Source organism: Rhipicephalus microplus, chromosome 3 (genome assembly GCF_043290135.1).
Source record: "Rhipicephalus microplus isolate Deutch F79 chromosome 3, USDA_Rmic, whole genome shotgun sequence".
Classification (NCBI taxonomy): domain Eukaryota; kingdom Metazoa; phylum Arthropoda; class Arachnida; order Ixodida; family Ixodidae; genus Rhipicephalus; species Rhipicephalus microplus.
The window spans coordinates 210387202-210412497 of record NC_134702.1 but is presented as its reverse complement, the minus strand read 5'-3'; the positions used below and the strand labels follow the sequence as shown (position 1 = coordinate 210412497).

Genomic DNA, 25296 nt, shown 5'->3' with positions numbered 1-25296 from the left:
CAGAAATTCATTACTGCTCCACACAGTGCACCCCTCACGACCTAACTAAACTCTCATAAGCAAACATAAAATCTGCACCGCCTTTGCCCCTGTGAGGATTGAACTCCCGACCTTCAGATCATGAGACTGACGCGCTGCCTACTGCGCTACCGAGGCAGACAGGAGTCCCTGACAAACGCAACCGGTATCATTAGTTCCCACAAACAAAAAGGTGGAAAAGTAAGAAAACTGAGCAACAGTCATTTATTACTGCTCTAGACAGTGCACCCCTTATGACCTAATTAAACTCTCATGAGCAAACAAAAAATCTGCACCAAAGTTGCCCCGGGTGAGGATTGAACTCACGACCTTCAGATTATGAGACTGACGCGCTGCCTAGTGCGCTTCCGAGGCAGACAGGGGTCACTGGGAAACGCAACCGGTATCATTAGTTCCCACAAACTATAGGTCGAAAAAGTAAGAAAACCGAGCAACAGTCATTCAATACTGCTCCAGACAGCGCACCCCTCACGACAAAATAAATCTCTCATAGGAAAACAAAAAAATCTGCAACACCTTTGCCCCGGGTGGGGATTGAACTCACGACCTTCAGATTATGAGACAGACGTGCTGCCTTTGCACTACCGAGGCGGGCAGGGGTCACTGGGAAACACAACCGGTATCATTAGTTCCTACAAATTAAAGGTCGAAAAAGTAAGAAAACTAAGCAACAGTCATTCATTACTGCTCCAGACAGCGCACCCTTCACGACATAATTAAACTCTCATAAACAAACAAAAAAACTTCACCGCCTTTGCCCCGGGTGAGGATTGAACTCACGACCTTCAGAATATGAGACTGACGCGCTGCCTACTGCGCTACCGAGGCAGACTGGGGTCACTGGGAAACGCAACTGGTATCATTAGTTCCCACAAATTAAAGGTTGAAAAAATAAGAAAACCGAGCAACTGTCATTCATTACTGCTCCTGAAAGCGCACTCCTCACGACATAATTAAACTGTCATAAGCAAACAAAAAACTGCACCGCCTTTGGCCTGGGTGAGAATTGAACTCACGACCTTCAGATTATGAGACTGACGCGCTGCCTACTGCGCTACCGAGGCGGACAGGTGTCACTGGGAAACACAACCGGTATCAATAGTTCCCTCAAGTTAAAGGTCGAAAAAGTAAGAAAACTCAGCAACAGTCATTCATTACTGCTCCAGACAGCGCACCCCTCAAGACCTAATTAAACTCTCATAAGCAAACAAAAAAACTGCACCGCCTTTGGACCGGGTGAGGATTGAACTCACGACCTTCAGATTATGAGCCTGACGCGCTGCCTACTGCGCTACCGAGGCGGACAGGTGTCACTGGAAAACACAACAGGTATCAATAGTTCCTACAAGTTAAAGGTGAAAAAGTAAGAAAACTCAGCAACAGTCATTCATTACTGCTTCAGACAGCGCACCCCTCACGACCTAATTAAACTCTCATAAGCAAACAAAGAACTGCACCACCTTTGCCCCGGGTGAGGATTGAACTCACGACCTTCAGATTATGAAACTGACGCGCTGCCTACTGCGCTACCGAGGCGAACAGGTGTCACTGGGAAACACAACCAGTATCAATTGTTCCCACATGTTAAAGGTCGAAAAAGTAAGAAAACTCAGCAACAGTCATTCATTACTGCTCAGGACAGCGCACCCCTCACGACCTAATTAAACTCTCATAGGCAAACAAAAAATCTGCACCGCCATTGCCCCGGGTGTGGATTGAACTCAAGATCTTCAGATTATGAGACTGAGCGCCGCCTACTGCGCTACCGAGGCGGACTGGTGTCACTGGGAAACACAACCGGTATCAATAGTTCCCACAAGTTAAAGGTCGAAAAAGTAAGAAAACTCAGCAACAGTCATTCATTACTGCACCAGACAGCGCACCCTTCACGACCTAATTAAACTCTCATAAGCAAACAAAACAACTACACCGCCTTTGCCCCGGGTGAGGATGGAACTCACGACCTTCAGATTATGAGACTGACGCGCTGCCTACTGCGCTACCGAGGCGGACAGGGGTCACTGCGAAACGCAACCGATATCATTAGTTCCCACAAATTAAAGGCCGAAAAAGTAAGAAAACCGAGCAACAGAAATTCATTACTGCTCCACACAGTGCACCCCTCACGACCTAACTAAACTCTCATAAGCAAACAAAAAATCTGCACCGCCTTTGCCCCTGTGAGGATTGAACTCACGACCTTCAGATCATGAGACTGACGCGCTGCCTACTGCGCTACCGAGGCAGACAGGAGTCCCTGACAAACGCAACCGGTATCATTAGTTCCCACAAACAAAAAGGTGGAAAAGTAAGAAAACTGAGCAACAGTCATTTATTACTGCTCTAGACAGTGCACCCCTTATGACCTAATTAAACTCTCATGAGCAAACAAAAAATCTGCACCAAAGTTGCCCCGGGTGAGGATTGAACTCACGACCTTCAGATTATGAGACTGACGCGCTGCCTAGTGCGCTTCCGAGGCAGACAGGGGTCACTGGGAAACGCAACCGGTATCATTAGTTCCCACAAACTATAGGTCGAAAAAGTAAGAAAACCGAGCAACAGTCATTCATTACTGCTCCAGACAGCGCACCCCTCACGACCCAATAAATCTCTCATAGGAAAACAAAAAAATCTGCAACACCTTTGCCCCGGGTGGGGATTGAACTCACGACCTTCAGATTATGAGACAGACGTGCTGCCTTTGCACTACCGAGGCGGACAGGGGTCACTGGGAAACACAACCGGTATCATTAGTTCCTACAAATTAAAGGTCGAAAAAGTAAGAAAACTAAGCAACAGTCATTCATTACTGCTCCAGACAGCGCACCCTTCACGACATAATTAAACTCTCATAAACAAACAAAAAAACTTCACCGCCTTTGCCCCGGGTGAGGATTGAACTCACGACCTTCAGAATATGAGACTGACGCGCTGCCTACTGCGCTACCGAGGCAGACTGGGGTCACTGGGAAACGCAACCGGTATCATTAGTTCCCACAAATTAAAGGTTGAAAAAATAAGAAAACCGAGCAACTGTCATTCATTACTGCTCCTGACAGGGCACTCCTCACGACCTAATTAAACTGTCATAAGCAAACAAAAAACTGCACCGCCTTTGGCCTGGGTGAGAATTGAACTCACGACCTTCAGATTATGAAACTGACGCGCTGCCTACTGCGCTACCGAGGCGGACAGGTGTCATTGGGAAACACAACCAGTATCAATTGTTCCCACAGGTTAAAAATTGAAAAAGTAAGAAAACTCAGCAACAGTCATTCATTACTGCTCCAGACAGCACACCCCTCACGACCTAATTAAACTCTTATAAGCAAACAAATATCTGCACCACCTTTCCCCCGGGTGAGGATTGAACTCACGACCTTCAGATTATGAGCCTGACGCGCTGCCTACTGCGCTACCGCGGCGGACAGGTGTCACTGGAAAACACAACAGGTATCAATAGTTCCTACAAGTTAAAGGTCGAAAAAGTAAGAAAACTCAGCAACAGTCATTCATTACTGCTTCAGACAGCGCACCCCTCACGACCTAATTAAACTCTCATAAGCAAACAAAGAACTGCACCACCTTTGCCCCGGGTGAGGATTGAACTCACGACCTTCAGATTATGAGACTGACGCGCTGCCTACTGCACTACCGAGGCGGACAGGTGACACTGGGAAACACAACCGGTATCAATAGTTCCCACAAGTTAAAGGTCGAAAAAGTAAGAAAACTCAGCAGCAGTCATTCATTACTGCTCCAGACAGCGCACCCCTCACGACCTAATTAATCTCTCATAAGCAAACAAAAAATTTCAGCGCCTTTGCCCCGATGAGGATTGAACTCACGACCTTGAGATTATGAGACTGACGCGCTGCCTACTGCGCTAGCGAGGCGGACAGGTGACACTGGGAAACACAACCGGTATCAATAGTTCCCACAAGTTAAAGGTCGGAAAAAGTAAGAAAACTCAGCAGCAGTCATTCATTACTGCTCCAGACAGCGCACCCCTCACGACCTAATTAAACTCTCATAAGCAAACAAAAAACTTCAGCGCCTTTGCCCCGATGAGGATTGAACTCACGACCTTGAGATTATGAGACTGACGCGCTGCCTACTGCGCTACCGACGCGGACAGGGGTCACTGGGAAACGCAACCGGTATCATTAGTTCCCACAAATTAAAGGTGGAAAACGTAAGGAAACTGAGCAACAGTCATTTATTACTGCTCCAGACAGTGCACCCTTCACGACCTAATTAAACTCTCATGAGCAAACAAAAAATCTGCAACAAATTTGCCCCGGGTGAGGATTGAACTCACGACCTTCAGATTATGAGACGGACGCGCTGCCTACTGCGCTACCGAGGCGAACAGGCGTCACTGGGAAACACAACCGGTATCAATCGTTCCCACATGTTAAAGGTCGAAAAAGTAAGAAAACTCAGCAACAGTCATTCATTACTGCTCAGGACAGCGCACCCCTCACGACCTAATTAAACTCTCATAGGCAAACAAAAAATCTGCACCGCCTTTGCCCCGGGTGTGGATTGAACTCACGACCTTCAGATTATGAGACTGAAGCGCCGCCTACTGCGCTACCGAGGCGGACTGGTGTCACTGGGAAACACAACCGGTATCAATAGTTCCCACAAGTTAAAGGTCGAAAAAGTAAGAAAACTCAGCAACAGTCATTCATTACTGCACCAGACAGCGCACCCTTCATGACCTAATTAAACTCTCATAAGCAAACAAAACAACTACACCGCCTTTGCCCCGGGTGAGGATGGAACTCACGACCTTCAGATTATGAGACTGACGCGCTGCCTACTGCGCTACCGAGGCGGACAGGGGTCACTGCGAAACGCAACCGGTATCATTAGTTCCCACAAATTAAAGGTCGAAAAAGTAAGAAAACTGAGCAACAGTCATTTATTACTGCTCCAGACAGTGCACCCCTCACGACCTAATTAAACTCTCATGAGCAAACAAAAAATCTGCACCAAAGTTGCCCCGGGTGAGGATTGAACTCACGACCTTCAGATTATGAGACTGACGCGCTGCCTAGTGCGCTTCCGAGGCAGACAGGGGTCACTGGGAAACGCAACCGGTATCATTAGTTCCCACAAATTAAAGGTTGAAAAAGAAAGAAAACTCCGCAACAGTCATTCATTACTGCTCCAGACAGCGCACCCCTCAAGACCTAATTAAACTCTCTTAAGCAAACAAAACATATTCACTGCCTTTGCCCCGGGTGAGGATTGAACTCACGACCTTCAGAATATGAGACTGACGCGCTGCCTACTGCGTACCGAGGCAGACTGGGGTCACTGGGAAACGCAACCGGTATCATTAGCTCCCACAAATTAAAGGTTGAAAAAATAAGAAAACCGTGCAACTGTCATTCATTACTGCTCCTGACAGCGCACTCCTCACGACCTATTTAAACTGTCATAAGCAAACAAAAAACTGGACCGCCTTTGGCCTGGGTGAGAATTGAACACACGACCTTCAGATTATGAGACTGACGCGCTGCCTACTGCGCTACCGAGGCGGACAGGTGTCACTGGGAAACACAACCGGTATCAATAGTTCCCTCAAGTTAAAGGTCGAAAAAGTAAGAAAACTCAGCAACAGTCATTCATCACTGCTCCAGACAGCGCACCCCTCAAGACCAAATTAAACTCTCATAAGCAAACAAAAAAACTGCACCGCCTTTGGCCCGGGTGAGGATTGAACTCACGACCTTCAGATTATGAGCCTGACGCGCTGCCTACTGCGCTACCGAGGCGGACAGGTGTCACTGGAAAACACAACTGGTATCAATAGTTCCCACAAGTTAAAGGTCGAAAAAGTAAGAAAACTCAGCAACAGTCATTCATTACTGCTTCAGACAGCGCACCCCTCACGACCTAATTAAACTCTCATAAGCAAACAAAGAACTGCACCACCTTTGCCCCGGGTGAGGATTGAACTCACGACCTTCAGATTATGAGACTGACGCGCTGCCTACTGCGCTACCGAGGCTTTTTTTTTTTTCTTTATTGCCTTTTAATAACCACAAGCAAAAGGATTACATACAAAATATGTACACTTAATAAAACACCAGCTTCATCTTGGCCAGTGCACTTGGTTTAAAAAGGCTTCACAGAAGCCAATTGGTCGAGCACAGGTAACCACTCGGGGGGTTCAGGCAGCGCTTTAAACACGTCTCGTGTATACAGCATACTCTCAACAAAATAGTCTCTCGCTGAACGTGCGTCTACACGCATATGTCGTACATCCATTCTTGTCCTCCACACACTATGCATGCAAAGCAACATTAACATGTCACTCGGCACTTCCCCTGCAGCTGCACACGGAAGAAAACGGATTCCAAAGGCGTTGATAGGTAGTTCTTTTTTTATAGTCCGTTGTAGTACGTCCCACAAGAACACAGCATCATGGCAGTCGAGAAAGATATGATTTATCGTTTCTGGTTTGCCGCAGATTAGACAGTTGACGGACCACGGTACAAAAAGCCCTTTACTTTTTAGCCATGGCAGTACAGGGAGAGTGCCGGTATGCACTTGAAAGAAGAATGTTTTGACAGAGGGTCTGACCGGCATTCTCTTAACACGTTTAAACACGTCACGCTCAGAACCTAGCCTGCACGAAGCTCGGTAGACGGGCACTGGCAGGAAGACATCAAGAAGGTCACGATACAGTTTCTTTTTAGTCACGTCGGACAAGTATTCGTACGAAAATCTTTCCTTGAGCAGGCGTGTAGCTGTAACTACTTCTCGCAAATAAGGACTGAGTGGTCCAGCTTCGAAAGAAAAAGATGACACGACGAAATCAGGTAAGGGGGTCTGCAGTCTTGCTTGGATCACAGTTCTCAAGAAATTGTCAGTTTGATCTCGAGCGAACATGAATCTGCTCACCAACTGCTTAAAAAACAAATGCAAAAGCCCCAGACCACCATATTTTACCCTATGAAATAAGTTGCACCGGCTCGTGCGCTCCCACTGCGACCCCCATATAAAGGTCGCGAATACTCGGTGCATTTTCTGGACAGAAGTGCGGGTCATGGTTAACACTTGTAATACATAAAACACTTTTGCAATCAGAAATACATTGCACACGGACGCTTTTGCAAACATTGATAAATTGCGACCTCCCCACTTATCAGTACAATTTTTAATGCGTTGACGTTCCTCAGACCAATACTCCGTAGCATTGCGGTAATGATCCAAAGGCACACCGAGGTACTTTCCGGGCATGATTTTCCAATTCATGTTACAGTAAACTTCGGGTGTGCTTTGCCACTGGCCATGCCAAAAGCCTAGACATTTTGGCCAACTAATTGCGCTGCCCGTTGCTGCACAGAATTCCCTAGCTATTCGTACAACTTCTTGCACACTTTCTTTGTCACTGCAAAACACTGCGACGTCATCAGCATAGGCTAAAATTCTAATTCCACTGGTCAGAAACGTATACCCTCTTATACTTGGTGTTGCAAGTATTCGTAAACAGAAGGGCTCTAAGTAAAGCGCGAAAAGGAGTGGCGACAAAGCACAACCTTGCTTCACGCTCGAGCGCACAGGAATTGAAGCACTTACTTCTTTGTTGATTACTAAATTAGCCCTACAGTCATGATACACCATTCTAACACCTTCTGTAATGACAGTTCCTACATTCACATGTTCCAGCAATAAAAACAAAATTTCATGTACAACTTTATCGAACGCTTTGTGCAGGTCTAGCTGAATCATGGCCACGCGGTCATTATTTGCATCACAGCATTCTAGAATACTTCTGGTTACGTGTATATTTGTGAATATGGTTCTGCCCTTAATCCCACATGTCTGATGCGGGCCGACAAGGGATGTGACAACACTTTGGAGCCGTCTTGCTAGGACCTTCGTGTATATTTTATAGTCAGTGTTGCTCAAACTGATAGGTCGGTAGGATTCCACTGAAAGTAGCTTTGCGGGGTCATCAGTTTTGGGGATTAATACTACGTGTGCTGTCCTAAATGAATGAGGTGTTTGCTGCTTGTCGTAGCATTCTCTGATCACTCGGTGTAATGCCAGTGCCATTTCTGTCTTAAAAAATTTGTATATGGCAGCACCAAGCCCATCCGGCCCTGGTGACTTGCCGTTACCCAGGTTATCTATAGCTGATTCAATTTCTGCCACAGTGATTTCTACTTCCAGTAGCTCCCGCTCAGAGTCTTCCAATCTCGGCATAAGGGACAGAAAGTCCTCTTTGAATCGTTCGGGGTCATTGATTGTATGGCTAAGGAGTTGCGTATAAAACTCGACAAAGGCGTGCTTTATCTGTTCGCGGTCCCGGGTAATGTAATTGCGGTATCGAATTTCATTTATCTCTTTGTTTGCTGCATGTTTCTTTTCTTCACTGAGCACTCGCTTAGTGGGCGTTTCACCCATCCACAGCCGTTCAGTGCGAGCCCTTATCATTGCTCCGCGGTACTTTTCGTCGTCGATGAATTCGAGCTTTGCTTTCGCCTCCTTTATTTCTTTCTTAAATTTTCCCGGCACTTCATTTTCTACGCTTAACATGTAGTCTAGTTCGCTTTGTAACTGCCTCTCTTGTTGCCTTTCCCGATTACGTAATACACAGGCTCTTTCAATCGCTATCATCTTTATATCACACTTCATTTGCTCCCACACAGCTATGAAGTTATTGGTCTCCAAACGAAGAGCATTTGAAAGACATTCTTTGGTTTTTGTGACAAATATTTCATCTTGCAGCAGCTTTTCATTAAATTTCCATAGAAACCAATTAAACTTCGCAGCCTTACGTTTTTCGCCAATGTTGACCTTGACCAGACAGTGATCACTAAAACTAAGATGTTGAGTTTGATAAGATGAGCATAGTGGCACCAACTTTGCCGACAAATATATTCTGTCTAACCTCGCGTGCGAATGACCTTGAAAGTGCGTATATCCTACTTCACCCTCTCGCGTCATTACATAACCGACATCTTCCAGCCCTGTCTCGTTCACTATTTTATTCAACAGCTCAGCGCTTCTATCGCGCACATTGAAGCTCGTTGTCTTATCCTCCGCTCTACAGACACAATTGAAATCCCCTAGAACCACAACATTTCTTTCCGTTTTCAAGAACCCTTCAATCGCTCTGAAAAAAAGTTCCCGTTCGTGCGATCTGTTCGGTGCATAAACACACACAACGCGCCAAGGCAGTCCAGAAAAACTGAAGTCGCACACAACCAGCCTACCGCTATCGCAGGTAGACACATTTTCAACAACCGCGATGCTACTACGTATGAAAACGACACAGCCTCCTGACCGCCCAACAGCATGACAAACGCAGACATTGTACCTAGAGCGAAAAACTTGAACCATTTGCTCCGTTTGTTCTTCACTTTCCATTTTAGTTTCTTGTACAGCCAGGAGGTCTATGTCGTTTTCTAACAAAATGCGACTAATCTGGCATTGTCTCCTGCGCGAACACAGGCCTCTTGAGTTCAACGTCGCGATGCAAATACCAGTTTTAAAGTTAGTCGCCATTTCTTGAAGGTTGTTTCGTCAGGTGTCATACTCACGTCGCAACAGTGGTTGCGTGTGCTCAGCGTAGAAAGCCTCGGAACGTCTCCACCGCTACGGCGGGGCCGACGTTTGAGTGCCCCTACGGTCAGGCGACAGGTTTGGTCGTGGTTTAAAGGTAGGCCGGCGACCAGTCGCCGTCTTTGTTGGAGGTTCACTGGTGGCCGACGTGTCAACATTTCCGGTACCGTCAGGTGTTTCACGAGCTCGCTTTAAAGCGATAGCACCGGCCTTGGTCATCTCGGCGTCCGTTGCTTCCGGGCCGCCCTCTCGCGCAGCTGAAGATGACTTGCTCGCTGCTGTAGCGTCGTCCTCTACTGCTGCCGTGTCTAAATTCGTTCCTGGCGCACCAGAGTGCTTGTCGCCTTCATTGGTAGATTCCAGTGCGGCCCCAGAAGACTGTTCAGGGGGCGTGGCAGGGCCTTCCGTACAACCGTCTTCCCTGCTCGCTTCTTCGGCATCCACGGCATCCATCAGGTGTTCAGACACTTCGTCTGTTTGGCCTGGGCCCGCAATGCTGGCGTACGACCTCACACAGTGGGCGTCATCGTGGCCATAGCGACGACAGACCCCACAGCGCGGCACGCGGCAATCCCGTCGAATGTGTCCGATAGCCCGGCATCGGAGGCAGAGCGGTGATCTGCCAGGAATAACGACGAGCGCCATGTCCTCCGCAACTCGTAGTTGGTGTGGCAGGTCGTCCACGGACACGCCCGCGTGTAGCCTCAGCGTGACCGACCGCGTGGTTGAACCTTTGTCATTGCAACCCTGCACCTTCCATTTATCTCTGCTTATCTCGGTCACTTTTCCGTAGGGCGTTAAGGCGACTCGCACAGCCTCGTCCGGCACGCCATGAAGAAGCCAGTACAACTTCAGCCGCACACCTCGATCACGGGGGTCAACCACCATACAGCGATGGTCCTTTAGGTCAAATGACTCCGCCGCCAGCATCTTCTTTTTACCCTCATCATCCTTGAACGTCACTGCCCATACGTGATTCATTTGGTATGCCCCAAGGGCAACCACTTCCGGCAGCAGCGAAAGACGAGCAAGGCTGTCTCGGACATGCTCCACTCGATATGGCCTGGCTTTCAAATTTCCGTGCAAAAAAACCGTGTGCAAAACAGAATCACCTGAAGGCAGCTGAGGCAGAACAACCTGGAAATCTTCGCCTGGCTTTTCGGTACACCTGATACCGCGGCCCACACGGGCCGCTGAAACCGCCCCTACACGGGAGCACATGATAAACACGTCCGTACGCTGTCGCGGCCGGAAGTGGAATGACCACTGCGCTACCGAGGCAGACTGGGGTCACTGGGAAACGCAACCGGTATCACTAGTTCCCACAAGTTAAAAATTGAAAAAGTAAGAAAACTCAGCAACAGTCATTCATTACTGCTCCAGACAGCGCACCCATCACGACCTAATTAAACTCTTATAAGCAAACAAAACATCTGCACCGCCTTTGCCCCGGGTGAGGATTGAACTCACGACCTTCAGATTATGAGACTGACGTGCTGCCTACTGCGCTACCGAGGCGGACAGGGGTCACTAGGAAACGCAACCGGTATCATTCGTTTCCACAAATGAAAGGTCGAAAAAATAAGAAAATTCAGCAACAGTCATTCATTACTGTTCCAGACAGCGCACCCCTCACGACCTAATTAAACTCTCATAAGCAAACAAAAAAACTGCATCGACATTGGCTCGCCTTAGGATTGAACTCACGACCTTCAGATTACGAGACTGACGCGCTGCCTACTGCACTACCGAGGCGGACAGGTGACACTGGGAAACACAACCGGTATCAATAGTTCCCACAAGTTAAAGGTTGAAAAAGTCAGGAAACTCAGCAGCAGTCATTCATTACTGCTCCAGACAGCGCACCCCTCACGACCTAATTAAACTCTCATAAGCAAACAAAAAACTTCAGCGCCTTTGCCCCGGGTGAGGATTGAACTCACGACCTCTAGATTATGAGACTGACGCGCTGCCTACTGCGCTACCGAGGCGGACAGGGGTCACTGGGAAACACAACCGGTATGAATAGTTCCCATAAGTTAAAAATTGAAACAGTAAGAAAACAGAGCAACAGTCATTCATTACTGCTCCAGACAGCGCACCCCTCACGACCTAATTAAACTCTCATAAGCAAACAAAAAATCTGTACCGCCTTTGCCCCGGGTGAGGATTGAACTCACGACCTTCAGATCATGAGACTGACGCGCTGCCTAGTGCGCTACCGAGGCAGACAGGGGTCACTGGGAAACGCAACCGGTATCATTAGTTCCCACAATTTAAAGGTCGAAAAAGTAAGAAAACTCAGCAACAGTCATTCATTACTGCTTCAGACAGCGCACCCCTCACGACCTAATTAAACTCTCATAAGCAAACAAAGAACTGCACCACCTTTGCCCCGGGTGAGGATTGAACTCACGACCTTCAGATTATGAGACTGACGCGCTGCCTACTGCGCTACCGAGGCGGACAGGTGTCACTGGGAAACACAACCAGTATCAATAGTTCCCACAAATTAAAAATTGAAAAAGTAAGAAAACTCAGCAACAGTCATTCATTACTGCTCCAGACAGCGCACCCCTCACGACCTAATTAAACTCTTTTAAGCAAACAAAACATCTGCACCGCCTTTGCCCCGGGTGAGGATTGAACTCACGACCTTCAGATTATGAGACTGACGTGCTGCCTACTGCGCTACCGAGGCGGAGAGGAGTCACTAGGAAACGCAACCGGTATCATTCGTTTCCACAAATGAAAGGTCGAAAAAATAAGAAAATTCAGCAACAGTCATTCATTGCTGTTCCAGACAGCGCACCCCTCACGACCTAATTAAACTTTTATAAGCAAACAAAAAACTGCATCGACATTGGCCCGCCTTAGGATTGAACTCACGACCTTCAGATTACGAGACTGACGCGCTGCCTACTGCACTACCGAGGCGGACAGGTGACACTGGGAAACACAACCGGTATCAATAGTTCCCACAAGTTAAAGGTCGAAAAAGTAAGAAAACTCAGCAGCAGTCATTCATTACTGCTGCAGACAGTGCAACCCTCACGACCTAATTAAACTCTCATAAGCAAACAAAAAAACTGCATTGACATTGGCCCGCCTTAGGATTGAACTCACGACCTTCAGATTATGAGACTGACGCGCTGCCTACTGCACTACCGAGGCGGAAAGGCGACACTGGGAAACACAACCGGTATCAATAGTTCCCACAAGTTAAAGGCTGAAAAAGTAAGAAACCTCAGCAGCAATCATTCATTACTGCTCCAGACAGCGCACCCCTCACGACCTAATTAAACTCTCATAAGCAAACAAAAAACTTCAGCGCCTTTGCCCCGGGTGAGGATTGAACTCACGACCTTCAGAATATGAGACTGACGCGCTGCCTACTGCGCTACCGAGGCGGACAGGGGTCACTGGGAAACACAACCGGTATCAATAGTTCCCCCAAGGAAAAGGTCGAAAAAGTAGGAAAACTCAGCAACAGTCATTCATTACTGCTCCAGACAGTGCACCCCTCACGACCTAATCGAACTCTCATGAGCAAACAAAAAGTCTGCAACAAATTTGCCCCGGGTGAGGATTCAACTCACGACCTTCAGATTATGAGACTGACGCGCTGCCTACTGCGCTACCGAGGCGAACAGGCGTCACTGGGAAACACAACCGGTATCAATACTTCCCACATGTTAAAGGTCGAAAAAGTAAGAAAACTCAGCAACAGTCATTCATTACTGCTCAGGACAGCGCACCCCTCACGACCTAATTAAACTCTCATAGGCAAACAAAAAATCTGCACCGCCTTTGCCCCGGGTGTGGATTGAACTCACGACCTTCAGATTATGAGACTGACGCGCTGCCTACTGCGCTACCGAGGCGGACAGGGGTCACTGCGAAACGCAACCGGTATCATTAGTTCCCACAAATTAAAGGTCGAAAAAGTAAGAAAACAGAGCAGCAGTCATTCATTACTGCTTCAGACAGCGCACCCCTCACGACCTAATTAAACTCTCATAAGCAAACAAAGAACTGCACCACCTTTGCCCCGGGTGAGGATTGAACTCACGACCTTCAGATTATGAGACTGACGCGCTGCCTACTGCGCTACCGAGGCGGACAGGTGTCACTGGGAAACACAACCAGTATCAATAGTTCCCACAAATTAAAAATTGAAAAAGTAAGAAAACTCAGCAACAGTCATTCATTACTGCTCCAGACAGCGCACCCCTCACGACCTAATTAAACTCTTTTAAGCAAACAAAACATCTGCACCGCCTTTGCCCCGGGTGAGGATTGAACTCACGACCTTCAGATTATGAGACTGACGTGCTGCCTACTGCGCTACCGAGGCGGAGAGGAGTCACTAGGAAACGCAACCGGTATCATTCGTTTCCACAAATGAAAGGTCGAAAAAATGAGAAAATTCAGCAACAGTCATTCATTGCTGTTCCAGACAGCGCACCCCTCACGACCTAATTAAACTTTTATAAGCAAACAAAAAAACTGCATCGATATTGGCCCGCCTTAGGATTGAACTCACGACCTTCAGATTACGAGACTGACGCGCTGCCTACTGCACTACCGAGGCGGACAGGTGACACTGGGAAACACAACCGGTATCAATAGTTCCCACAAGTTAAAGGTCGAAAAAGTAAGAAAACTCAGCAGCAGTCATTCATTACTGCTGCAGACAGTGCAACCCTCACGACCTAATTAAACTCTCATAAGCAAACAAAAAAACTGCATTGACATTGGCCCGCCTTAGGATTGAACTCACGACCTTCAGATTATGAGACTGACGCGCTGCCTACTGCACTACCGAGGCGGAAAGGCGACACTGGGAAACACAACCGGTATCAATAGTTCCCACAAGTTAAAGGTTGAAAAAGTAAGAAACCTCAGCAGCAATCATTCATTACTGCTCCAGACAGCGCACCCCTCACGACCTAATTAAACTCTCATAAGCAAACAAAAAACTTCAGCGCCTTTGCCCCGGGTGAGGATTGAACTCACGACCTTCAGAATATGAGACTGACGCGCTGCCTACTGCGCTACCGAGGCGGACAGGGGTCACTGGGAAACACAACCGGTATCAATAGTTCCCACAAGTTAAAAATTGAAACAGTGAGAAAACCGAGCAACAGTCATTCATTACTGCTCCAGACAGCGCACCCCTCACGACCTAATTAAACTCTCATAAGCAAACAAAAAATCTGTACCGCCTTTACCCTGGGTGTATATTGAACTCACGACCTTCAGATTATGAGACTGACGCGCTGCCTACTGTGCTACCGAGGCGGACATGTGTCACTGGGAAGCACAACCGGTATCAATAGTTCCCCCAAGGTAAAGGTCGAAAAAGTAGGAAAACTCAGCAACAGTCATTCATTACTGCTCCAGACAGTGCACCCCTCACGACCTAATCGAACTCTCATGAGCAAACAAAAAATCTGCAACAAATTTGCCCCGGGTGAGGATTCAACTCACGACCTTCAGATTATGAGACTGACGCGCTGCCTACTGCGCTACCGAGGCGAACAGGCGTCACTGGGAAACACAACCGGTATCAATACTTCCCACATAATAAAGGTCGAAAAAGTAAGAAAACTCAGCAACAGTCATTCATTACTGCTCAGGACAGCGCACCCCTCACGACCTAATTAAACTCTCATAGGCAAACAAAAAATCTGCACCGCCTTTGCCCCGGGTGTGGATTGAACTCACGACCTTCAGATTATGAGACTGACGCGCTGCCTACTGCGCTACCGAGGCGGACAGGGGTCACTGCGAAACGCAACCAGTATCATTAGTTCCCACAAATTAAAGGTCGAAAAAGTAAGAAAACCGAGCAGCAGTCATTTATTACTGCTCCAGAGAGTGCACCCCTCACGACCTAATTAAACTCTCATGAGCAAACAAAAAATCTGCACCAAAGTTGCCCCGGGTGAGGATTGAACTCACGACCTTCAGATTATGAGACTGACGAACTGCCTAGTGCGCTTCCGAGGCAGACAGGGGTCACTGGGAAACGCAACCGGTATCATTAGTTCCCACAAACGATAGGTCGAAAAAGTAAGAAAACCGAGCAACAGTCATTCATTACTGTTCCAGACAGCGCACCCCTCACGACCTAATTAAACTCTCATAAGCAAACAAAGAACTGCACCACCTTTGCCCCGGGTGAGGATTGAACTCACGACCTTCAGATTATGAGACTGACGCGCTGCCTACTGCGCTACCGAGGCGGACAGGTGTCATTGGGAAACACAACCAGTATCAATAGTTCCCACAAGTTAAAAATTGAAAAAGTAAGAAAACTCAGCAACAGTCATTCATTACTGCTCTAGACAGCGCACCCCTCACGACCTAATTAAACTCTTATAAGCAAACAAAACATCTGCACCGCCTTTGCCCCGGGTGAGGATTGAACTCACGACCTTCAGATTATGAGACTGACGTGCTGCCTACTGCGCTACCGAGGCGGAGAGGAGTTACTAGGAAACGCAACCGGTATCATTCGTTTCCACAAAGGAAAGGTCGAAAAAATAAGAAAATTCAGCAACAGTCATTCATTGCTGTTCCAGACAGCGCACCCCTCACGACCTAATTAAACTTTTATACGCAAACAAAAAAACTGCATCGACATTGGCCCGCCTTAGGATTGAACTCACGACCTTCAGATTACGAGACTGACGCGCTGCCTACTGCACTACCGAGGCGGACAGGTGACACTGGGAAACACAACCGGTATCAATAGTTCCCACAAGTTAAAGGTCGAAAAAGTAAGAAAGCTCAGCAGCAGTCATTCATTACTGCTCCAGACAGTGCAACCCTCACGACCTAATTAAGCTCTAATAAGCAAACAAAAAAACTGCATTGACATTGGCCCGCCTTAGGATTGAACTCACGACCTTCAGATTATGAGACTGACGCGCTGCCTACTGCACTACCGAGGCGCAAAGGTGACACTGGGAAACACAACCGGTATCAATAGTTCCCAGAAGTTAAAGGTTGAAAAAGTAAGAAACCTCAGCAGCAATCATTCATTACTGCTCCAGACAGCGCACCCCTCACGACCTAATTAAACTCTCATAAGCAAACAAAAAACTTCAGCGCATTTGCCCCGGGTGAGGATTGAACTCACGACCTTCAGATTATGAGACTGACGCGCTGCCTACTGCGCTACCGAGGCGGACAGGGGTCACTGGGAAACACAACCGGTATCAATAGTTCCCACAAGTTAAAAATTGAAACAGTGAGAAAACCGAGCAACAGTCATTCATTACTGCTCCAGACAGCGCACCCCTCACGACCTAAATAAACTCTCATAAGCAAACAAAAAATCGGCACCGCCTTTGCCCCGGGTGAGGATTGAACTCACGACCTTCAGCTTATGAAACTGACACGCTGCCTAGTGCGCTACCGAGGCAGACAGGGGTCACTGGGAAACGCAACCGGTATCATTAGTTCCCACAAGTTAAAGGTCGAAAAAGTAAGAAAACTCAGCAACAGTCATTCATTACTGCTCCAGACAGCGCACCCTTCACGACCTAATTAAACTCTCATAAACAAACAAAACATCCGCACCACCTTTGCCCCGGGTGAGGATTGAACTCACGACCTTCAGATTATTAGACTTACGCGCTGCCTACTGCGCTACCTAGGCGGACAGGTGTCACTGGGAAAAACAACCGGTATCAATAGTTCCCACAAGTTAAAGGTCGAAAAAGTAAGAAAACTCAGCAACAGTCATTCATTACTGCTCCAGACAGTGCACCCCTCACGACCTAATTAAACTCTCATAGGCAAACAAAAATTCTGCACCGCCTTTGCCCCGGGGGTGAATTGAACTCACGACCTTGAGATTATGAGACTGACGCGCCGCCTACTGCGCTACCGAGGCGGACTGGTGTCACTGGGAAACACAACCGGTATCAATAGTTCCCACAAGTTAAAGGTCGAAAAAGTAAGAAAACTCAGCAACAGTCATTCATTACTGCTCCAGACAGCGGCCCCTGCACGACCTAATTAAACTCTCAGAAGCAAAGAAACCAACTACACCGCCTTTGCCCCGGGTGAGGATGGAACTCACGACCTTCAGATTATGAGACTGACGCGCTGCCTACTGCGCTACCGAGGCAGACAGGAGTCCCTGGCAAACGCAACCGGTATCATTAGTTCCCACAAATTAAAGGTCGAAAAAGTAGGAAAACCGAGCAACAGTCATTCATTACTTCTCCAGACAGTGTACCCCTCACGACCTAATTAAACTCTCATAAGCAAACAAAACATATTCACCGCCTTTGTCCCGGGAGAGGATTGAACTCACGACCTTCAGATTACGAGACTGACGCGCTGCCTACTGCGCTACCGACGCGGACAGGGGTCACTGGGAAACGCAACCGGTATCATTAGTTCCCACAAATTAAAGGTGGAAAATGTAAGAAAACTCAGCAACAGTCATTCATTACTGCTTCAGACAGCGCACCCCTCACGACCTAATTAAACTCTCATAAGCAAACAAAGAACTGCACCACCTTTGCCCCGGGTGAGGATTGAACTCACGACCTTCAGATTATGAGACTGACGCGCTGCCTACTGCGCTACCGAGGCGGACAGGTGTCACTGGGAAACACAACCAGTATCAATAGTTCCCACAAATTAAAAATTGAAAAAGTAAGAAAACTCAGCAACAGTCATTCATTACTGCTCCAGACAGCGCACCCCTCACGACCTAATTAAACTCTTTTAAGCAAACAAAACATCTGCACCGCCTTTGCCCCGGGTGAGGATTGAACTCACGACCTTCAGATTATGAGACTGACGTGCTGCCTACTGCGCTACCGAGGCGGAGAGGAGTCACTAGGAAACGCAACCGGTATCATTCGTTTCCACAAATGAAAGGTCGAAAAAATAAGAAAATTCAGCAACAGTCATTCATTGCTGTTCCAGACAGCGCACCCCTCACGACCTAATTAAACTTTTATAAGCAAACAAAAAAACTGCATCGACATTGGCCCGCCTTAGGATTGAACTCACGACCTTCAGATTACGAGACTGACGCGCTGCCTACTGCACTACCGAGGCGGACAGGTGACACTGGGAAACACAACCGGTATCAATAGTTCCCACAAGTTAAAGGTCGAAAAAGTAAGAAAACTCAGCAGCAGTCATTCATTACTGCTGCAGACAGTGCAACCCTCACGACCTAATTAAACTCTCATAAGCAAACAAAAAAACTGCATTGACATTGGCCCGCCTTAGGATTGAACTCACGACCTTCAGATTATGAGACTGACGCGCTGCCTACTGCACTGCCGAGGCGGAAAGGCGACACTGGGAAACACAACCGGTATCAATAGTTCCCACAAGTTAAAGGTTGAAAAAGTAAGAAACCTCAGCAGCAATCATTCATTACTGCTCCAGACAGCGCACCCCTCACGACCTAATTAAACTCTCATAAGCAAACAAAAAACTTCAGCGCCTTTGCCCCGGGTGAGGATTGAACTCACGACCTTCAGAATATGAGACTGACGCGCTGCCTACTGCGCTACCGAGGCGGACAGGGGTCACTGGGAAACACAACCGGTATCAATAGTTCCCACAAGTTAAAAATTGAAACAGTGAGAAAACCGAGCAACAGTCATTCATTACTGCTCCAGACAGCGCACCCCTCACGACCTAATTAAACTCTCATAAGCAAACAAAAAATCTGTACCGCCTTTACCCTGGGTGTATATTGAACTCACGACCTTCAGATTATGAGACTGACGCGCTGCCTACTGCGCTACCGAGGCGGACATGTGTCACTGGGAAGCACAACCGGTATCAATAGTTCCCCCAAGGTAAAGGTCGAAAAAGTAGGAAAACTCAGCAACAGTCATTCATTACTGCTCCAGACAGTGCACCCCTCACGACCTAATCGAACTCTCATGAGCAAACAAAAAATCTGCAACAAATTTGCCCCGGGTGAGGATTCAACTCACGACCTTCAGATTATGAGACTGACGCGCTGCCTACTGCGCTACCGAGGCGAACAGGCGTCACTGGGAAACACAACCGGTATCAATACTTCCCACATGTTAAAGGTCGAAAAAGTAAGAAAACTCAGCAACAGTCATTCATTACTGCTCAGGACAGCGCACCCCTCACGACCTAATTAAACTCTCATAGGCAAACAAAAAATCTGCACCGCCTTTGCCCCGGGTGTGGATTGAACTCACGACCTTCAGATTATGAGACTGACGCGCTGCCTACTGCGCTACCGAGGCCGACAGGGGTCACTGCGAAACGCAACCGGTATCATTAGTTCCCACAAATTAAAGGTCGAAAAAGTAAGAAAACAGAGCAGCAGTCATTTATTACTGCTCCAGACAGTGCACCCCTCACGACCTAATTAAACTCTCATGAGCAAACAAAAAATCTGCACCAAAGTTGCCCCGGGTGAGGATTGAACTCACGACCTTCAGATTATGAGACTGACGAACTGCCTAGTGCGCTTCCGAGGCAGACAGGGGTCACTGGGAAACGCAACCGGTATCATTAGTTCCCACAAACTATAGGTCGAAAAAGTAAGAAAACCGAGCAACAGTCATTCATTACTGTTCCAGACAGCGCACCCCTCACGACCTAATTAAACTCTCATAAGCAAACAAAGAACTGCACCACCTTTGCCCCGGGTGAGGATTGAACTCACGACCTTCAGATTATGAGACTGACGCGCTGCCTACTGCGCTACCGAGGCGGACAGGTGTCATTGGGAAACACAACCAGTATCAATAGTTCCCACAAGTTAAAAATTGAAAAAGTAAGAAAACTCAGCAACAGTCATTCATTACTGCTCTAGACAGCGCACCCCTCACGACCTAATTAAACTCTTATAAGCAAACAAAACATCTGCACCGCCTTTGCCCCGGGTGAGGATTGAACTCACGACCTTCAGATTATGATACTGACGTGCTGCCTACTGCGCTACCGAGGCGGAGAGGAGTTACTAGGAAACGCAACCGGTATCATTCGTTTCCACAAATGAAAGGTCGAAAAAATAAGAAAATTCAGCAACAGTCATTCATTGCTGTTCCAGACAGCGCACCCCTCACGACCTAATTAAACTTTTATACGCAAACAAAAAAACTGCATCGACATTGGCCCGCCTTAGGATTGAACTCACGACCTTCAGATTACGAGACTGACGCGCTGCCTACTGCACTACCGAGGCGGACAGGTGACACTGGGAAACACAACCGGTATCAATAGTTCCCACAAGTTAAAGGTCGAAAAAGTAAGAAAGCTCAGCAGCAGTCATTCATTACTGCTCCAGACAGTGCAACCCTCACGACCTAATTAAGCTCTAATAAGCAAACAAAAAAACTGCATTGACATTGGCCCGCCTGAGGATTGAACTCACGACCTTCAGATTATGAGACTGACGCGCTGCCTACTGCACTACCGAGGCGGACAGGTGACACTGGGAAACACAACCGGTATCAATAGTTCCCACAAGTTAAAGGTCGAAAAAGTAAGAAAGCTCAGCAGCAGTCATTCATTACTGCTCCAGACAGCGCACCCCTCACGACCTAATTAAACTCTCATAAGCAAACAAAAAACTTCAGCGCCTTTGCCCCGGGTGAGGATTGAACTCACGACCTTCAGATTATGAGACTGACGCGCTGCCTACTGCGCTACCGAGGCGGACAGGGGTCACTGGGAAACACAACCGGTATCAATAGTTCCCACAAGTTAAAAATTGAAACAGTGAGAAAACCGAGCAACAGTCATTCATTACTGCTCCAGACAGCGCACCCCTCACGACCTAAATAAACTCTCATAAGCAAACAAAAAATCGGCACCGCCTTTGCCCCGGGTGAGGATTGAACTCACGACCTTCAGCTTATGAAACTGACACGCTGCCTAGTGCGCTACCGAGGCAGACAGGGGTCACTGGGAAACGCAACCGGTATCATTAGTTCCCACAAGTTAAAGGTCGAAAAAGTAAGAAAACTCAGCAACAGTCATTCATTACTGCTCCAGACAGCGCACCCTTCACGACCTAATTAAACTCTCATAAACAAACAAAACATCCGCACCACCTTTGCCCCGGGTGAGGATTGAACTCACGACCTTCAGATTATTAGACTTACGCGCTGCCTACTGCGCTACCTAGGCGGACAGGTGTCACTGGGAAACACAACCGGTATCAATAGTTCCCACAAGTTAAAAATTGAAACAGTAAGAAAACCGAGCAACAGTCAATTATTACTGCTCCAGACCGCGCACCCTTCACGACCTAATTAAACTCTCATAAGCAAAGAAACCAACTACACCGCCTTTGCCCCGGGTGAGGATGGAACTCACGACCTTCAGATTATGAGACTGACGCGCTGCCTACTGCGCTACCGAGGCGGACAGGGGTCACTGCGAAACGCAACCGGTATCATTAGTTCCCACAAATTAAAGGTCGAAAAAGTAGGAAAACCGAGCAACAGTCATTCATTACTTCTCCAGACAGTGCACCCCTCACGACCTAATTAAACTCTCATAAGCAAACAAAACATATTCACCGCCTTAGCCCCGGGAGAGGATTGAACTCACGACCTTCAGATTATGAGACTGACGCGCCGGCTACTGCGCTTCCGAGGCGGACAGGTGTGACTGGGAAACACAACCGGTATCAACAGTTCCCACAAGTTAAAGGTCGAAAAAGTAAGAAAACTCAGCAACAGTCAATCATTACTGCTCCAGACAGCGCACCCCTCCCGACCTAATTAAACTCTCATAAGCAAACAATAAAACTGCACCGCCTTTACCCCGGGTGGGGATTGAACTCACGACCTTCAGATTATGAGACTGACGCGCTGCCTACTGCGCTACTGAGGCGGACAGGGGTCACTGGGAAACACAACCGGTATCAATAGTTTCCACAAGTTAAAAATTGAAACAGTAAGAAAACCGAGCAACAGTCAATTATTACTGCTCCAGACAGCGCACCCCTCACAACCTAATTAAACTCTCATAAGCAAACAAAAAATGTGTACCGCCTTTACCCTGGGTGTGTATTGAACTCACGACCTTTAGATTATGAGACTGACGCGCTGCCTACTGCGCTTCTGAGGCGGACAGGTGTCTCTGGGAAACACAACCGGCATCAATAGTTCCAACAAGTTAAAAATTGAAAAATTAAGAAAACCGAGCAACTGTCATTCATTACTGCTCCTGATAGCGCACTCCTCACAACCTAATTAAACTCTCATAAGCAAACAAAAAACTGCACCGCCTTTGGCCCGGGTGGGGATTGAACTCACGACCTTCAGATTATGAGACTGACGCGCTGCCTACTGCGCTACCGAGGCGGACAGGTGTCACTGGGAAACACAACCGGTATCAATAGTTCCCTCAAGTTAAAGGTCGAAAAAGTAAGAAAACTCGGCAACAGTCATTCATTACTGCCCCAGACAGCGCACCTTTCACGACCTAATTAAATTCTCATAAACAAACAAAAAAACTTCACCGCCTTTGCCCCGGGTGAGGATTGAACTCACGACCTTCAGAATATGAGACTGACGCGCTGCCTACTGCGCTACCGAGGCAGACTGGGGTCACTGGGAAACGCAACCGGTATCATTAGTTCCCACAAATTAAAGGTTGAAAAAATAAGAAAACCGAGCAACTGTCATTCATTACTGCTCCTGACAGCGCACTCCTCACGACCTAATTAAACTGTCATAAGCAAACAAAAAACTGCACCGCCTTTGGCCTGGGTGAGAATTGAACTCCCGACCTTCAGATTATGAGACTGACGCGCTGCCTACTGCGCTACCGAGGCTTTTTTTTTCTTTATTGCCTGCTTCGCAAACAGTACAAATCAATATAGGAATACAGTGCAGTGTCACGTGTAAAAGTGCTGTCACATCTTCATACTGCGCTACCGAGGCGGACAGGTGTCACTGGGAAACACCCGGTATCAATAGTTCCCTCAAGTTAAAGGTCGAAAAAGTAAGAAAACTCAGCAACAGTCATTCATTACTGCTCCAGACAGCGCACCCCTCAAGACCTAATTAAACTCTCATAGGCAAACAAAAAAACTGCACCGCCTTTGGCCCGGGTGAGGATTGAACTCACGACCTTCAGATTATTAGACTTACGCGCTGCCTACTGCGCTACCGAGGCGGACAGGTGTCACTGGGAAACACAACCGGTATCAATAGTTCCCACAAGTTAAAGGTCGAAAAAGTAAGAAAACTCAGCAACAGTCATTCATTACTGCTCCAGACAGCGCACCCTCCACGACCTAATTAAACTCTCATAAGCAAACAAAACATCCGCACCTCCTTTGCCCCGGGTGAGGATTGAACTCACGACCTTCAGATTATTAGACTTACGCGCTGCCTACTGCGCTACCGAGGCGGACAGGTGTCACTGGGAAACACAACCGGTATCAATAGTTCCCACAAGTTAAAGGTCGAAATAGTAAGAAAACTCAGCAACAGTCATTCATTACTGCTCCAGACAGTGCACCCCTCACGACCTAATTAAACTCTCATAAGCAAACAAAACATCTGCACCACCTTTGCCCCTGGGGAGGTTGGAACTCACGACCTTCAGATTATGAGACTGACGCGCTGCCTACTGCGCTACCGAGGCAGACAGGAGTCCCTGGCAAACGCAACCGGTATCATTAGTTCCCACAAATTAAAGATCGAAAAAGTAGGAAAACCGAGCAACAGTCATTCATTACTTCTCCAGACAGTGTACCCCTCACGACCTAATTAAACTCTCATAAGCAAACAAAACATATTCACCGCCTTTGCCCAGGGAGAGGATTGAACTCACGACCTTCAGATTACGATACTGACGCGCTGCCTACTGCGCTACCGACGCGGACAGGGGTCACTGGGAAACGCAACCGGTATCATTAGTTCCCACAAATTAAAGGTGGAAAATGTAAGAAAACTGAGCAACAGTCATTTATTACTGCTCCAGACAGTGCACCCCTCACGACCTAATTAAACTCTCATGAGCAAACAAAAAATCTGCAGTAAATTTGCCCCGGGTGAGGATTGAACTCACGACCTTCAGATTATGAGACTGACAAGCTGCCTACTGCGCTACCGAGGCGAACAGGCGTCACTGGGAAACACAACCGGTATCAATTGTTCCCACATGTTAAAGGTCGAAAAAGTAAGAAAACTCAGCAACAGTCATTCATTACTGCTCAGGACAGCGCACCCCTCACGACCTAAATAAACTCTCATAGGCAAACAAAAAATCTGCACCGCCTTTGCCCCGGGTGTGGATTGAACTCACGACCTTCAGATTATGAGACTGAAGCGCCGCCTACTGCGCTACTGAGGCGGACTGGTGTCACTGGGAAACACAACCGGTATCAATAGTTCCCACAAGTTAAAGGTCGAAAAAGTAAGAAAACTCAGCAACAGTCATTCATTACTGCACCAGACAGCGCACCCTTCATGACCTAATTAAACTCTTATAAGCAAACAAAACAACTACACCGCCTTTACCCCGGGTGAGGATGGAACTCACGACCTTCAGATTATGAGACTGACGCGCTGCCTACTGCGCTACCGAGGCGGACAGGGGTCACTGCGAAACGCAACCGGTATCATTAGTTCCCACAAATTAAAGGTCGGAAAAGTAAGA

The 25296-nt window shown here is 47.6% G+C and overlaps 1 protein-coding gene and 41 non-coding genes across 42 annotated transcripts; all 42 read right to left on the bottom strand.

Moving 5' to 3' along the window:
- Positions 1-794: 794 nt before the first annotated feature.
- On the bottom strand, positions 795-867 carry TRNAM-CAU (transfer RNA methionine (anticodon CAU)). The gene has a single exon. It is a non-coding gene; the product is annotated as a tRNA-Met (tRNA).
- Positions 868-1502: 635 nt separating this feature from the next.
- Positions 1503-1575, bottom strand: TRNAM-CAU (transfer RNA methionine (anticodon CAU)). Its single transcript has one exon. It is a non-coding gene; the product is annotated as a tRNA-Met (tRNA).
- A 400-nt stretch (positions 1576-1975) lies between these two features.
- On the bottom strand, positions 1976-2048 carry TRNAM-CAU (transfer RNA methionine (anticodon CAU)). Its single transcript has one exon. It is a non-coding gene; the product is annotated as a tRNA-Met (tRNA).
- An 874-nt stretch (positions 2049-2922) lies between these two features.
- TRNAM-CAU (transfer RNA methionine (anticodon CAU)) lies at positions 2923-2995 on the bottom strand. The gene has a single exon. It is a non-coding gene; the product is annotated as a tRNA-Met (tRNA).
- Positions 2996-3630: 635 nt separating this feature from the next.
- Positions 3631-3703, bottom strand: TRNAM-CAU (transfer RNA methionine (anticodon CAU)). Its single transcript has one exon. It is a non-coding gene; the product is annotated as a tRNA-Met (tRNA).
- A 635-nt stretch (positions 3704-4338) lies between these two features.
- TRNAM-CAU (transfer RNA methionine (anticodon CAU)) lies at positions 4339-4411 on the bottom strand. The gene has a single exon. It is a non-coding gene; the product is annotated as a tRNA-Met (tRNA).
- A 401-nt stretch (positions 4412-4812) lies between these two features.
- TRNAM-CAU (transfer RNA methionine (anticodon CAU)) lies at positions 4813-4885 on the bottom strand. The gene has a single exon. It is a non-coding gene; the product is annotated as a tRNA-Met (tRNA).
- An 873-nt stretch (positions 4886-5758) lies between these two features.
- Positions 5759-5831, bottom strand: TRNAM-CAU (transfer RNA methionine (anticodon CAU)). The gene has a single exon. It is a non-coding gene; the product is annotated as a tRNA-Met (tRNA).
- Positions 5832-5994: 163 nt separating this feature from the next.
- On the bottom strand, positions 5995-6067 carry TRNAM-CAU (transfer RNA methionine (anticodon CAU)). The gene has a single exon. It is a non-coding gene; the product is annotated as a tRNA-Met (tRNA).
- Positions 6068-9666: 3599 nt separating this feature from the next.
- Positions 9667-10854, bottom strand: LOC142803117 (uncharacterized). The gene has a single exon (XM_075888220.1). It carries the CDS (start codon positions 10852-10854, stop codon positions 9667-9669), a length of 1188 nt encoding a protein of 395 aa, XP_075744335.1.
- Positions 10855-11078: 224 nt separating this feature from the next.
- On the bottom strand, positions 11079-11151 carry TRNAM-CAU (transfer RNA methionine (anticodon CAU)). The gene has a single exon. It is a non-coding gene; the product is annotated as a tRNA-Met (tRNA).
- Positions 11152-11551: 400 nt separating this feature from the next.
- On the bottom strand, positions 11552-11624 carry TRNAM-CAU (transfer RNA methionine (anticodon CAU)). Its single transcript has one exon. It is a non-coding gene; the product is annotated as a tRNA-Met (tRNA).
- A 164-nt stretch (positions 11625-11788) lies between these two features.
- Positions 11789-11861, bottom strand: TRNAM-CAU (transfer RNA methionine (anticodon CAU)). Its single transcript has one exon. It is a non-coding gene; the product is annotated as a tRNA-Met (tRNA).
- A 163-nt stretch (positions 11862-12024) lies between these two features.
- On the bottom strand, positions 12025-12097 carry TRNAM-CAU (transfer RNA methionine (anticodon CAU)). The gene has a single exon. It is a non-coding gene; the product is annotated as a tRNA-Met (tRNA).
- A 164-nt stretch (positions 12098-12261) lies between these two features.
- Positions 12262-12334, bottom strand: TRNAM-CAU (transfer RNA methionine (anticodon CAU)). Its single transcript has one exon. It is a non-coding gene; the product is annotated as a tRNA-Met (tRNA).
- Positions 12335-12970: 636 nt separating this feature from the next.
- TRNAM-CAU (transfer RNA methionine (anticodon CAU)) lies at positions 12971-13043 on the bottom strand. Its single transcript has one exon. It is a non-coding gene; the product is annotated as a tRNA-Met (tRNA).
- A 164-nt stretch (positions 13044-13207) lies between these two features.
- TRNAM-CAU (transfer RNA methionine (anticodon CAU)) lies at positions 13208-13280 on the bottom strand. The gene has a single exon. It is a non-coding gene; the product is annotated as a tRNA-Met (tRNA).
- Positions 13281-13444: 164 nt separating this feature from the next.
- Positions 13445-13517, bottom strand: TRNAM-CAU (transfer RNA methionine (anticodon CAU)). Its single transcript has one exon. It is a non-coding gene; the product is annotated as a tRNA-Met (tRNA).
- Positions 13518-13680: 163 nt separating this feature from the next.
- On the bottom strand, positions 13681-13753 carry TRNAM-CAU (transfer RNA methionine (anticodon CAU)). Its single transcript has one exon. It is a non-coding gene; the product is annotated as a tRNA-Met (tRNA).
- A 164-nt stretch (positions 13754-13917) lies between these two features.
- On the bottom strand, positions 13918-13990 carry TRNAM-CAU (transfer RNA methionine (anticodon CAU)). The gene has a single exon. It is a non-coding gene; the product is annotated as a tRNA-Met (tRNA).
- Positions 13991-14627: 637 nt separating this feature from the next.
- Positions 14628-14700, bottom strand: TRNAM-CAU (transfer RNA methionine (anticodon CAU)). The gene has a single exon. It is a non-coding gene; the product is annotated as a tRNA-Met (tRNA).
- A 401-nt stretch (positions 14701-15101) lies between these two features.
- TRNAM-CAU (transfer RNA methionine (anticodon CAU)) lies at positions 15102-15174 on the bottom strand. The gene has a single exon. It is a non-coding gene; the product is annotated as a tRNA-Met (tRNA).
- Positions 15175-15338: 164 nt separating this feature from the next.
- TRNAM-CAU (transfer RNA methionine (anticodon CAU)) lies at positions 15339-15411 on the bottom strand. Its single transcript has one exon. It is a non-coding gene; the product is annotated as a tRNA-Met (tRNA).
- Positions 15412-15811: 400 nt separating this feature from the next.
- On the bottom strand, positions 15812-15884 carry TRNAM-CAU (transfer RNA methionine (anticodon CAU)). The gene has a single exon. It is a non-coding gene; the product is annotated as a tRNA-Met (tRNA).
- A 164-nt stretch (positions 15885-16048) lies between these two features.
- Positions 16049-16121, bottom strand: TRNAM-CAU (transfer RNA methionine (anticodon CAU)). The gene has a single exon. It is a non-coding gene; the product is annotated as a tRNA-Met (tRNA).
- A 637-nt stretch (positions 16122-16758) lies between these two features.
- TRNAM-CAU (transfer RNA methionine (anticodon CAU)) lies at positions 16759-16831 on the bottom strand. The gene has a single exon. It is a non-coding gene; the product is annotated as a tRNA-Met (tRNA).
- A 401-nt stretch (positions 16832-17232) lies between these two features.
- On the bottom strand, positions 17233-17305 carry TRNAI-AAU (transfer RNA isoleucine (anticodon AAU)). Its single transcript has one exon. It is a non-coding gene; the product is annotated as a tRNA-Ile (tRNA).
- A 401-nt stretch (positions 17306-17706) lies between these two features.
- TRNAM-CAU (transfer RNA methionine (anticodon CAU)) lies at positions 17707-17779 on the bottom strand. The gene has a single exon. It is a non-coding gene; the product is annotated as a tRNA-Met (tRNA).
- A 400-nt stretch (positions 17780-18179) lies between these two features.
- TRNAM-CAU (transfer RNA methionine (anticodon CAU)) lies at positions 18180-18252 on the bottom strand. Its single transcript has one exon. It is a non-coding gene; the product is annotated as a tRNA-Met (tRNA).
- A 164-nt stretch (positions 18253-18416) lies between these two features.
- Positions 18417-18489, bottom strand: TRNAM-CAU (transfer RNA methionine (anticodon CAU)). The gene has a single exon. It is a non-coding gene; the product is annotated as a tRNA-Met (tRNA).
- A 637-nt stretch (positions 18490-19126) lies between these two features.
- On the bottom strand, positions 19127-19199 carry TRNAM-CAU (transfer RNA methionine (anticodon CAU)). Its single transcript has one exon. It is a non-coding gene; the product is annotated as a tRNA-Met (tRNA).
- A 401-nt stretch (positions 19200-19600) lies between these two features.
- TRNAM-CAU (transfer RNA methionine (anticodon CAU)) lies at positions 19601-19673 on the bottom strand. The gene has a single exon. It is a non-coding gene; the product is annotated as a tRNA-Met (tRNA).
- Positions 19674-19837: 164 nt separating this feature from the next.
- Positions 19838-19910, bottom strand: TRNAM-CAU (transfer RNA methionine (anticodon CAU)). The gene has a single exon. It is a non-coding gene; the product is annotated as a tRNA-Met (tRNA).
- A 400-nt stretch (positions 19911-20310) lies between these two features.
- On the bottom strand, positions 20311-20383 carry TRNAM-CAU (transfer RNA methionine (anticodon CAU)). Its single transcript has one exon. It is a non-coding gene; the product is annotated as a tRNA-Met (tRNA).
- An 874-nt stretch (positions 20384-21257) lies between these two features.
- TRNAM-CAU (transfer RNA methionine (anticodon CAU)) lies at positions 21258-21330 on the bottom strand. Its single transcript has one exon. It is a non-coding gene; the product is annotated as a tRNA-Met (tRNA).
- A 401-nt stretch (positions 21331-21731) lies between these two features.
- Positions 21732-21804, bottom strand: TRNAI-AAU (transfer RNA isoleucine (anticodon AAU)). The gene has a single exon. It is a non-coding gene; the product is annotated as a tRNA-Ile (tRNA).
- Positions 21805-21968: 164 nt separating this feature from the next.
- Positions 21969-22041, bottom strand: TRNAM-CAU (transfer RNA methionine (anticodon CAU)). Its single transcript has one exon. It is a non-coding gene; the product is annotated as a tRNA-Met (tRNA).
- Positions 22042-23152: 1111 nt separating this feature from the next.
- Positions 23153-23225, bottom strand: TRNAM-CAU (transfer RNA methionine (anticodon CAU)). The gene has a single exon. It is a non-coding gene; the product is annotated as a tRNA-Met (tRNA).
- Positions 23226-23732: 507 nt separating this feature from the next.
- TRNAI-AAU (transfer RNA isoleucine (anticodon AAU)) lies at positions 23733-23805 on the bottom strand. Its single transcript has one exon. It is a non-coding gene; the product is annotated as a tRNA-Ile (tRNA).
- A 164-nt stretch (positions 23806-23969) lies between these two features.
- Positions 23970-24042, bottom strand: TRNAI-AAU (transfer RNA isoleucine (anticodon AAU)). The gene has a single exon. It is a non-coding gene; the product is annotated as a tRNA-Ile (tRNA).
- A 638-nt stretch (positions 24043-24680) lies between these two features.
- Positions 24681-24753, bottom strand: TRNAM-CAU (transfer RNA methionine (anticodon CAU)). The gene has a single exon. It is a non-coding gene; the product is annotated as a tRNA-Met (tRNA).
- Positions 24754-25154: 401 nt separating this feature from the next.
- On the bottom strand, positions 25155-25227 carry TRNAM-CAU (transfer RNA methionine (anticodon CAU)). The gene has a single exon. It is a non-coding gene; the product is annotated as a tRNA-Met (tRNA).
- Between the last annotated feature and the right edge of the window lie 69 nt (positions 25228-25296).

Coding starts and splice junctions, on each gene's coding strand:
- LOC142803117 (XM_075888220.1), bottom strand. CDS start 10,854: ATGTGCTCCCGTGTAGGGGCGGTTTCAGCGGCCCGTGTGGGCCGCGGT.